At 38.6% G+C, this 12008-nt stretch overlaps 1 protein-coding gene across 3 annotated transcripts in view; it reads left to right on the forward strand.

The window, feature by feature from the left end:
• Window positions 1–9836, forward strand: part of SWT1 (SWT1 RNA endoribonuclease homolog) — a 147923-nt gene extending 138087 nt beyond the window's left edge. For 2 of the 3 annotated variants that reach the window (XM_030936033.1, XM_030936035.1), the window contains one exon: window positions 8730–9836. In XM_030936033.1, the coding sequence (XP_030791893.1) occupies window positions 8730–8859 (130 nt within the window). In that variant the 3' untranslated portion in view covers window positions 8860–9836. The remainder of the gene's footprint in view (window positions 1–8729) is intronic. The other variant, XM_030936034.1, reaches the window with a different exon arrangement.
• Window positions 9837–12008: the final 2172 nt, after the last annotated feature.

Consider the following 12008-nt stretch of genomic DNA (forward strand, 5'->3'; position numbering starts at 1 on the left):
ATTTGTAAATTAACCTTATAAAGTAAATCAGTGTGCTGCTAGAAGGTTCTTGCTTGCTTTTAGTGCTTTTTGAAAAGCTGTTCTATTGACAGCCCTCTGCTTCTGGCCACCATTACATGGAAGCAAATGGATAGAGGGACTGGTCTTGTACCTAATACTGCAGTTTCAACTGCTGTGAGTTGCGGATATAATAGCTCCGGCTTCAGATTGTGTGACAAAAATTAAGAGAAGTGAACATAACATTTTTGGTACTCTTCATTCTTTACCTGTAAAACCAAGAGTTGAATTTTCCCCCACCTTAAAAGACTCTTGGGGTCTATTTCTGGTAATTTACAAAATTCCTGAATGGAGTGCATGAATTCCACCCGTTCTCTGCCTTTTAACGCTTTTGAATTCTGACCCTTTTGAACTCTGTTGAGAAAATCACACCACATTTTGGATCTACATGTAGTTCTGGCATTCTTAGGGCTTGGGATCCAGCTTTATATTTTGTTTACCTTCAAAGAAACTTAAATGGTTTGCTTAAAAAACAAATAAACAAACAAAAAAAACTTCCTGAACTACCAGGTTCAGAGAGCTTCCAGGTTGTTGGACTCATGGAGTTGCTTGGGGGGTGCCACACACAGAGAAGTCATGGAAGCTCCAGCCCCTTCCAACATATACTTGGTAATATCAAGTATTTTATTAAAAAAATGAGTAAAACATAAATATTTCTTTGAGTTCTGTAAGCTGTCCTAGCAAACTGAATCTGAGGAGGGAGTTGTTGTGGGACCCTCCTGAATTATAAGCCAGTTGGTCAGAAGTATAGGTGACACTGTTACTTGTAGTTGTTGTCTGAAGTGGGGGGCAGTCTTGTTTGACAAGCCCGCAACCTGTGGGAGTTGACTCTGACCCCAGATAGTGTCAAAATTGAATTGAATTATAGTACACCGAGCTGGTGTTCACTGGAGAATTGCTTGCCGTGTGGAGAAAACCCCACACACACCTGGGGTCAGAATTGTTGAGTGGAGTATATGAGAGTATAGTAGGAAACCCCACAATCTCCAGGTCGACCAACTGGCTATAAATTGGGGGTTCCCATGACTCCCTCTTCAGGTTCAATTAATTTGCTAGAGTGGCTCATAGCACTCAGGGAAACATTTTACTTACATTTACCCATTTATTATGAAGGATAAATTAAAGGATACAATTGAACAGGTAGATGAAGAGGAGATACATAGAGTAAGGTTCAGGAAAGTCCCAAACATAGGAGCCTCTGTCCCCATGGAGTTGGGTGTGCCACCCTCCTGGCATATGGATATAATTAAGTAGCTCAAGAACATAAAACTGTTTGATGGGTTCTAATAAAGCAAGGAATTAAGGTTTTATATTAAAGTAGCTTTAATGAAAAGTGAATTCCATAAGATACAGAAGAACCTTGGTGCTTATATCTGCAATTCAGCTGGTGTTTTCTCTTCTCCAGTTTTTAGACTCTTTGAAGTAGCTTTTGCTCTTGCCAGTGGAGTGTCTGAGCACTGCTCACCCTGAGCAGATGAGAAGTTTGCTTCAAATCCAAGATGGTAAATTAAGGAGATTATCAAACAAATCTCTTGTGTGGTATCTTCTATCTTTATGAGAAATTAGTTAGGTACAGCATTTAATTCACTTTTTTTCTGTCTTGTAAGTTCTTGACAAAGTGTTTTGACATGTTTGTTAGGCAAGTTTCTAAGGTTTTTTTTTTTTTTTTTCACTTTATGAGATGATAAACTAGTTTGTGACATCAGCCTCAAAGTACCTGACTGTATGAGATGGATACCAAACCAAACTGTTTTTCTTGCTCTGAAACTCATCACAACACACTTCTGACACCAGGCAATCAGATGTACCCCCATCTCCAACATATAACATGTGACCTTTGTATCTATCTTTTTTCACTTAGCATAATGTTTTTGAGGTTCATTCACATTTTAGCATATATCAATATTTCATTCCTTTTCGTGGCTGAATAAGATTCCATCACACACACACATATGCACACAGCACATTTTGTTTATTCATTCATCTCTTGATGGACATTTGGGTTCTTTCCACTTTTTGACTATTATAAATAGTATTGCTCTTTGTGTATAAATATTGGAATTCTTATAATTCTTTTCCATTTTAAGTCATATACCTAGGAGTAGAATTCCTGGGTGAGATTTGAATTCTCAGAAGCTACACTATTTTACATTTCCACTAACAAAATACAACAGTTCCAATTTCTCTTCATCTTGGACAACACTTGTTATTTTCCCTTTTTTTGGTTTTGGTTAGTTATTGCCATCCTGATGAGTATGAAATTGTATCTCATTGTGATTTCAATTTGTATTTCTCTAATATTAATTAGGGAAGGGGCTGAACTTCTTTTCCTGTGCTATTTGGCCATTTGTATATCTTCTTTGGAGAAATGTCTGTTCAAGTCCTTTGCTCATTTTCAGTGGGTTGGTTTTCTTTCTGTTATTAGAATTCTTTATGAGGAATTTGGCCCCAGGCCAAAATCTTACATGTGATGTTTGAGCCCACTATAGACAATTACAAGGCTTTATCTGACAAACTCAATGGGGGAAACTGTTTTCCTCATACCTAAGGAAATGTTGACCTAAAAGGAAGAGTTGAGGCACAAAATAGAATTTAAAGAGTTTACTTGAGCCAGAGTGAAGACAGCTGCCCCTGATATGTGTTTAAGTTGCCTTGAGGAGTGTACCCTCAGCTCTTGTTACGAGCAAATTTTTAAAGGCAGGGAGAACAAGGAGTGGGCTGATACAAAGTTATTTGACAGAAATTCTCAGTAGTTGACAGGGATATCATTGTTCAGTGGTTGGCTATACATTGTTGAATTAGAGGGTATGAGTTAGGGTGTCCAGCATATGGCAGTTATGGCTTCTTCTTGTCAGTTAGCCTGGAGCCCACATAGCAAGTGGCTTCAAGAGATAATTATTTAGCTCAAGGCGGAGTGATGTGACTGCTCTTTCATTCCAGTGCCTCTCTGGACCTGATAGCTTAAATGGGCTTGCATTCCTCAGTTAAGTTTCTTTTTTTTTTTCCATGCCAGTGTATGCTATTTTCTGGAGGTACTTACTGGCAGTGACTGAGACTCCCTGCAGCCACGCTCACACACAGCTGCATTCCTAGCTCAGGTGACTGTTTGGAGGCCTTCTTATGAGGAGATGGGGGAGTTGGCTGAGGCACTTCCCAGGTACCTCCACTGAGGCTTCCTTTGGGAGGCTTTGACTAAGGTATTTCTCTCTGATCTGACTCAGTATTTTTCCACTTCTAGCCCTTCCTCCTCTGCTCCCCGTGGGCCCCTGGGTTCATAAAGATGCAGAGAGGAAGCAGGCTTCTTCAGGGCTTCTCAGCAGTGCGACAGTGTGCCCCACCCCGACAACCCTGCAGCGCATATTTATCTGACCCTTTCCTAGGGAAGTAATGAAACACTGGAGAACTAGCACCTCTCGTTTTGCCCCTTGCTTATACTGTGGCAAGAAGTGAATAAAGACTTGATTGTTACTTTTAGTTTGCCTTGTCCTTATTAACCACATCAACACCTGGCAGCTCAACGTGTTATATATTCTTGATAGTAGACCCTTATCAGATACATAATTTGCACATATTTTCTCCCACTCTGTAAGTTGTCTTCACTTTTTGGTAGTATCCTTTGGTGCACAAAAGTTTTAAATTTTGATTATTTGTGTATTTTTTCTTGCATTGCCCATGCTTTTAAGACTACTTAAGAATTCACTGCCAAACCTAAGGTTATGAAGATTTATCCCAGTGTTTTCTTCTAACATTTTTATAGTTTTAGCTCTTACATTTAGGCCATTGATCCATTTTGAGTTAATTTTTGTATATGATGTAAGGTAAGGGGTCCAGCTTCACTCATGCATTCATCCATCCATATACATGCATGTAGATATCAAGTTTTCCTAGTAGCATTATTGTTGAAGAGACCATTCTTTCTCCGTTGGATGGTCTTGGCATCCTTGATGAAAATCAGTTGACCATATATGTGAGGGTTTATTTCAGAACTTTCAGTTCTGATCCATTGAATGTTTGTCTATCTGCTCATACCAAACTATTTTGGTAACAGTTCCTTTGTAGTGAGTTTTGAAATTGACAAGTGTTTTAAGTCCTCTAACATTTTCCTTTTTCAAGATTTTGTTATTTGGGATGCCTTGCAATTCTATCTGAATTTTAGGATCAGCTTTTCTGTTTCTACAGAAAAGGTTGTTGGGATTTTGATAGAAATTGCATTGACAATGTAGATCAGTTTGAGGAGTATTACCATCTTACTAAATATTACAGTCCATTAACATAGGATGCCTTTTCTCTGATTTAGATATTCTTTAATTTCTTTTAGCAATTTTTTTTTTTTTTTTTTTTTTTTGAGACAGTCTCACTCTGTCACCCAGGCTGGAGTGCAGTGGCACAATCTCGGCTCACTGCAACCTCTGCCTCCTGGGTTCAAGCAATTTTCCTGCCTCAGCCTCCTGAGTAGGTCGGATTACAGGCACACACCACCAGGCCCGACTAATTTTTGTATGTTGTTAGTAGAGACGGGGTTTCACCATGTTGGCCAGGCCAGTCTTGAACTCCTGATCTTGTAATCTGCCCTCCTCAGCCTCCCAAAATGCTGGGATTACAGGCATGAGCCACCACATCTGGCCAGTGTACAAATCTTATACCTCTTTGATTAAATTGATTCCCAAGTATTTTACTACTTTTTATGCTATCATAAGTGGAATTGTTTTATTTCCTTTTCTACTTGTTCATTGCTAATGTATAGGAATACAATTGATTTTTTGTGTTGATCTTTTACATTGCAACTTTGCTGAATTAATTTATTAGATCTAATAGTTATTTTGTGACTTCTTTAGGATCTACAAATAGAAATTATTCTGTTTCTTTGTTTCCAATTTGGATCTCTTTTATTTCTTATTCATGCCTAATTGCTGTGGCTAGAACTTATAGTACAAAGTTGTACAAAATGGTACAAAGTTGAACAGTGAAAGAAGCCTTCCTTGTCGTGTTCTTGATCTGAGGAGGAAAGCATTCATTCTTTTACCATTGATGTTAGCTATTATATACTGCTTTTATATTTATATTTTATATATTACATTGTATTCCATTTTTCTTTTATTTGTGATACACATTGCAAATATATAGAAAACTTCAGAGGGTTGTAAAACACGTATCCATTATAGACCTCATTCTTCGCTTTTGGAAAAATTGCATCAGACATTGGAATTAGATCATGTAAATTCACTAGTACCATGCCATTTTGACCAAATTGGTTATGGGAAGGGAATCACAAAACTGTGTGGAATTATTTTTAAATTGATTTGATAAAATTTCTACTTATTTTGATCTGAGATTTGGTCAAAGCAAATTTGATACCATTAATAGGAAAATCTAGAGAAATAGTGGCTGTTGTTTTGCAGAATCTCATGAATCGCAGAACTAGAAGCAACCTCCAGTTTTGAGCTCTATTCTCGAAAGGATCAGGAATTGGAATCGTTTCACTTGGAAAAAGAGAAATGGGAACATAAAATATTTGTACTATCAGAGGAAGAAGGGAAAGAGAGTTTTTGTTTTAATTTAGGCAGACTCAGGTCAGCTAGATGGTTTTAATAGGCCCAATATAAAGCAAGAACTATCTATCAGTGAACTGCCTCTCACAATAGTGAGTGTCCCATCACCAGGAGGGAAAAGCTGAGGTGAGATGACTCACTGGAGATGCTGCAGAATGACAAGCAGAGGTGTTAAGGTGCCCCTGCAGCCAATGTTCTCTCATTCTACAGATTAACCACCAGGAAAAGGAACTTAAGAATGCCTATCATCATGATCTAATAAAAAGCATAGGCCAAGCAGACACTATGAAAAACAGCCAATACTTTTCTCAGCCAGTGATGACAGAACTTGCTACAGCAATATCTGTAGGTGATAATCCATTGTCAGAATACTGGCTCACGTGAATTAAGAAACAAATACCACTAGGAGGAAAAGAGAAGATAGAGCTCACCTCGTAATTACAAGGGGTGAGGGGAAGAAAAAGATAAGATACAGAAATAGATTCAAAAGTCTAGTGACTGAAAGATATTTTTTTCACATGTGGAATAAATAAGGACAGGAATAGGGGCCTATCCCTTTTAGTTTGTTTCATTTTTAAGTTTATAAGAAAACATTTGTATCTCTGCTATTTTGAATCTCGAGTGTTTCAAAATCGTTTTTTTGAGTAGTTGTGAAGAATTGGCAGTGCCATAGCACTATTTTTAAGCCTTAAATGTAGAAAATGAGATTAGGGTTACACAAAGCTGTAAGTCAGATTTAAATTATTATTATTATTATTATTATTTTTAGGGAGCAGGTCATACTGTATTGCTTAGGCTGCTCTCAAACTCCTGGTCTTCAGTGATCCTCCTGCCTCACCCTTCTGAGTTGCTAGGATTACAGATGCGAGCCACCCAAAAGTCAGGCTTTAATCGGTCTCAGAGAAACCACATATTGTCAAGAAGTGAGATTATTCCAAATATGGTACATTTACTTTATTATTATTTACTTTGGTGGTGTCACTACTCCTTCTTTCCTGTCCCAAGTTCTGATCGTCCCCTGAGTTCTTCTTCCTTTGTACCCTCCATCAAGCGATCTGTCATGTGGGAGGGACAGTGGGAGAGGTAGCTAGTGGTTCTCTCCAATGCCATGAATATGGCAGAGCTATCTCAGAAGCCAAGGAAGTAATGACAGTCTAACTGTTACAATAAAAATGACTGCCAATTTTGAATACCTAACATGCCAGATACTATACTAGGTGTTTGGTGCTCTTTGTGAACTTATATAGACCATCTCCCAGTAGATGAAAAGAGTTATTTACGGGATTGAATTATTTGACACTTTGAATTCTAGATGCTAGATATAATGGATTGGTGTCCTACAGTTTGGGATCCCACAATTTGTAGGCTCATGTTAGCTTTCGAAAGCCTGGCTGGCTTTGCCTGAAGTAAAATTGTGAAGTAGATATGGCACATGTTAAGCACTCTCTGCTTCCCCACCCTTGGTTTAGGGTTACTAACATTCCTTTGGTAACTGCTAAGTAACTTGTCTCAGCAATCTTTTCTAAGAATTGAAACTCTGTCAACTTCCTTACCCCTCTCAAGTATCTGTTCCTTTCAGGAGGTACATCCTCTTAATATCCTCCAGTCCGCCTCTACTTGACTCTCAAGCCAAATAAGAGAAAAATAAAAATTCTTAATACAATGGAGTATACTGGCATTTGAAGTACATTCTTTGATGTTTGAGGTAAAATACCATCAATTATGATTTATTAGCACAAACAACATTGGAAGATAAAAGCACTTAGTTGCACAAATCCTTACATAGCCAACAGGAAGACAACCTTGGTATGATTCCTAGAATTCAGGAATAAGGGCTTCTTCCGTGGTGGACCTGCAACCAACAGGCAAAGCTGGATGCCTAAGCATAGCCTTTTATATAATGGGCTGGGTTGAACAATCTAGTTCTACCTTATTCTCTGAAGGACTTCTCTTAGTAGGAAAGGGGCTTATGTTAAGATGTTTTAATCCAAGGGGTAAGCCACGCAGTTGGAATAGAATTTTTAATATATCCAAAGGAAATGAAGTCATTATGTCAAAAAGATATCTGCACTCCAGTGTTCGTTGCAGCACTATTCACAATAGCCAAGATATGGAATCTACCTAAATGTCCATCAGTAAACGAATGGATAGAGAGAATGTGGGATATATACGCAGTGGAATACTATTCACTCTTAAAAAAAGAAGAAAATCTGTCGTTTGGAACAACATGGATGAACCTAAAAGACCTAAGTTCAATAAACCAGGGGCTAGGAGGATGGGGGACTTTGGGGAGATGGTGGTGAAAGGACACAAACTTTCAGTTAGATAGGAGAAATAAGTTCAGAGATCTGTTGTACAACATGGTGACTTTAGTTGATGACAATGTATTGTATTTTGAAAATCACTAAGAAAGTAGACTTTGGCTACTTTCAGATGCACTGGCTCATGCCTGCAATCCCAACACTTTTGGAGGCCAACGTGGGAGAATTGCTTGAGCCCGCGAATGAGACCAGCCAGGGCAACATAGTGAGACCCTGTCTCTACCAAAAGAAACAAAACAAAACAAAATTAGGTGTGGTTGTGTGTACCAGTGGTCCCAGCTACTTGGGAGGCTAAGGTTAGAGGATCACTTGAGCCTAGGAAGTTGAGGCTATGGTGGGCTGTGATTGCACCGCCGTACTCCAGCCTGGACAACAGGAGTGAGACCCTGGCTTTTAAAAATAATAATTAAGGCTGGGCATGGTGGCTCACACATGTAATCCTAGCACTTTAGGAGGCCATGGTGGGAGGATCTCTTGAGCCCAGGAGTTGGAGACCAGCCTGGGCAAGATGCTGAGACTCCCATCTCTAAAAAAAAGGGTTTTTTTTTTTTTTTTTTAATAGTAATTTTAAAAATGTAGATTTTACACGTCCTCACAACAAAAATAAGTGTGTGGAATAATGCATATGTTATTTAGCTTGATTGAGCCATTCCATAATATATACCTAGTTCAGAATATCATGTTATACATAATAAATATATAACTTTTATTTGTCAATTAAAAGTGTAAAATAAAATGAAAAAGAATTTTTATTTCTCTGACTAGCTGTCTTGCAATGATTTAACATTTCTTTTTCTCCTAGGGAAAAGTTAACCATTGGATGCCACCAGCTGGTTGAGATGGCGTATACCATGCAGCAGTGCAATGCATCTGTTTATATGGAGGCCAAAAACAGGGGATGGTGTGAAGACATGCTGAACTATAGGATATAAGTACTGATTTGTAACTTTAAAGGAATTGCATTTGTCCTTAAGAATAACAAAGTAGTTTTCAATCTGGTCAGTCTTTTGGGCCAAACCCAAGAGAATTTTAAGAAATGTTTCATAGGTACAAAAAAGTGATCGCCTATTACTGACAATCTCGTTGAAGCTCTAAAAAGCCTAATGTGTCCACTATGGAATAAACTCCATAGACTCCTCTCTTCTGGAGTTCGCAATGCCTCCCTACCTCTACTCTTGATAGTGAGCCAGTATCTCTAAGGAAAGGAGAGACGTATTTTTAGTCATCCTGGGGCAGAGCCACTGTGGCATCTGAGGAAGACCCAGAGTACAGTATTAGCATTTCTCTCAACCCTAGGTATGGGCATGTGACCAGAGACACTGCCAAACCCTAAGAAATCATTAGGACGTGATCATGCTCACTATATTCCACAAATGAAATCTTACTGTGGGCCGTTTTTTGTGATCAAACTGTCATCCATGTTGACCTGGTGAAAATAACACCCTCCTTCACCTCCCTCAAGGTAATGAAAGTAGAAATTTGACTTAAGCTCCTCCTTTCTTATACAGCCTTTCCTTCTGTGGGCTTGTCACTTTTCAGTGCATTTCTAGTGGGGAAGAGCAGGGCGACCCCTCTGCTGAGTTTCTCCTTAAATGTGAAGCCTAATAGATTTCTGTAATAGAATTTGGTGGCAGTGACTGATGTTTGCCTCTAGCTAAAACCAACTGTTAAGCTGACTTTTTAGTTATGGGATAAGTTGGAAATCCTTGTTTACTGGAATGTATTATGCTTTTGTTAACACATTAGATTAAATCAAATTTGGTATTCTATTATAAATGTTTATTTTTCAAAGCAATAAATAACTTATTTTTGGTAAGATTTGGCTTTTTACTTCTAAATTGTTTCTGATATGTATATAAGGTATGATTATAAAAGTGACTCTCTCCAATAAAAAAGAACTTGTTCAGGATATTCACTAGTTGGTGTAGGACCTGTTAAGCTTTGGGTTTGCCAGATTAGGAAACCACACCACCAGCTACACCACCAGCTGCACAGATGGGGCTCCAAGTGCCGTCAGAGATAGGAGCTTCTGGGCAAATGGAGAAACTTTAAGACGGCATCTCTGCTCTCTGCCTCTTTCCTTTTCTTTCCTGAGAAGCCAAATATACATTCATCTGTTGCCTGCACACTCCCACAAAAAGAACTTTTTTTCAAATCTTTATCCCTCAACTTCTAGTTGTTATTGATGGGTTTTTGTTTTTCCTTGTTCTGGTACCTCCTCCTCTTTTTTTTTTTTTTGTTATCTCTTTGATATAGGTTAATCCTTTCATAAAATTTCTTTTCAGTCCTATCACATATTTACCCTTATGTCTATTTCAGTCTTTATTTAAAAACCTTTTCAATGTTATTGAGATGTGAATGTGTCCTTTCTATTTGTTGTCCTAATCATGTTGAGAGTTCCTTTACATTAATGGTTTGCAGCTTACATTTTTTTTTTTTTTTTTTTTTTTTTTTTTTTTTTTTTTTTTTTTGAGGCAGAGTCTCACTCTGTCACCCAGGCTGGAGTGTAGTGGCTTGATCTCGGCTCACTGCAACCTCTGCCTCTCGAGTTCAATCAATTCTCATACCTCAGCTTCCCAAGTAGCTGGGATTACAGGCATGCGCCATTACTCCTGGCTAATTTTTTCTGTATTTTTAGTAGACACGGGATCTCACCGTGTTTGCCAAGCTGGTCTCGAACTCCTGACCTCAAGTTATCCACCTACTTTCGCCTCTCAAAGTGCTGGGATTACAGGCATGAACCACCACACTTGGCCTTTGAAACTTACTTTTACAAAAGATAGTTTATTTCTCTCCTGGGAAGACCAGGGAACATCCTCTGGTTTGGCGGGTCTCCAGCTCTCTCCATATTCTGAGCCAAGGAACAGCTGGCTAAAGAATTGAAGTCTGTTGTGTGCCCACAGGGTCCTCTTGTTAAGACCTGCAATGGTCAGTTGTGACCGCACAGATTAGAACTTGACAGATGGGTTAATCCCACTTTCATATTGTGGATCTTTGTCACATGAAAGACCAGGTGACACAAGAAAGATCTGAAGCTCTATGTCCTTGGTATTTTGAACATCATTTTAAGGGAGAGCAAAAGTCCTTTCATTATCAATCCAGGTTTATTTAGATGGTGTCTTGGTCAGCTTTCAGAGCCTAGGTCACGTTGTTCATATTCTTGACTTTTTGCTCCCTTAGCTAGTATGACAGGTTGGGATGAATTTTCCTCTTTCCTCAAAGGGTGGTGACTACATCCAGCCTCTCAGAATATAATACTATCCATGGCCCTTTTCTGACTTCAAGATTGGACAGGCCAGTCACACTCCTATTTATTGGGTATTTTGCTAATAAAACTCACTCCAGTGAATAGAACTGAGCTCCATGAAGGCAGGAACTACACTGTGTCTAGTGTCTCATAGTTGTGGTTAGTTAATATTTTTGACAAATTGACCTGCAGGCTCACCTACTTTAAAAAAAAGACATACTTTACCTTTGCCTACCAAAGTTTGACTTGAAAGCTTCTAAGTTTGTCTGGTCTGTCAGGTGAAAAGCCACTCAGTAAAGTCAAACAGATATACCTCTTTTAGATCTTGGAATATGCCCCACAGAAATGGATTCTTCTGGAGCCAGAGTACCTCGAGGTATTGGCTTTCCTGAGGGTTTTAGTATTAATTACATATACTTGTATTTTAAAAAATCCATCTTTATATTCATGGAATTCTTTAATATCTTTGGCTGTTGTTAAAAGCAAGAATTGGTCCCCCTGAGGGTTTGTAGACTAGTTTTGGCCTGTGACAGGAATCCTTCTTAATTCTGATCTAGCTTTGTTTATGAACTAGGTGTAGTTTGTCTCAAATTAATTCTGGATGTTGAAAACCCTGAGGACAGATTCTTAAGCAGAATTACCAATTATAAACCTGGAAGGTGAGGTGGTGGACACCCAGATCTGAGCTACTAGCTTGGTTCAGTCTTCTTGAAGCACAAGCCATTTTCAACATCCTGTTCTTTATTTCTAATGAGGTAAAATATGGACATGTTCTAGCCCTTCTTCTAAGCTTGATATTTTAAAGGTTTAGTACCACTTTGGTTAAGCTAGAAA

The sequence above is a fragment of the Rhinopithecus roxellana genome, chromosome 8 (assembly GCF_007565055.1).
Source record: "Rhinopithecus roxellana isolate Shanxi Qingling chromosome 8, ASM756505v1, whole genome shotgun sequence".
NCBI classification, from domain to species: domain Eukaryota; kingdom Metazoa; phylum Chordata; class Mammalia; order Primates; family Cercopithecidae; genus Rhinopithecus; species Rhinopithecus roxellana.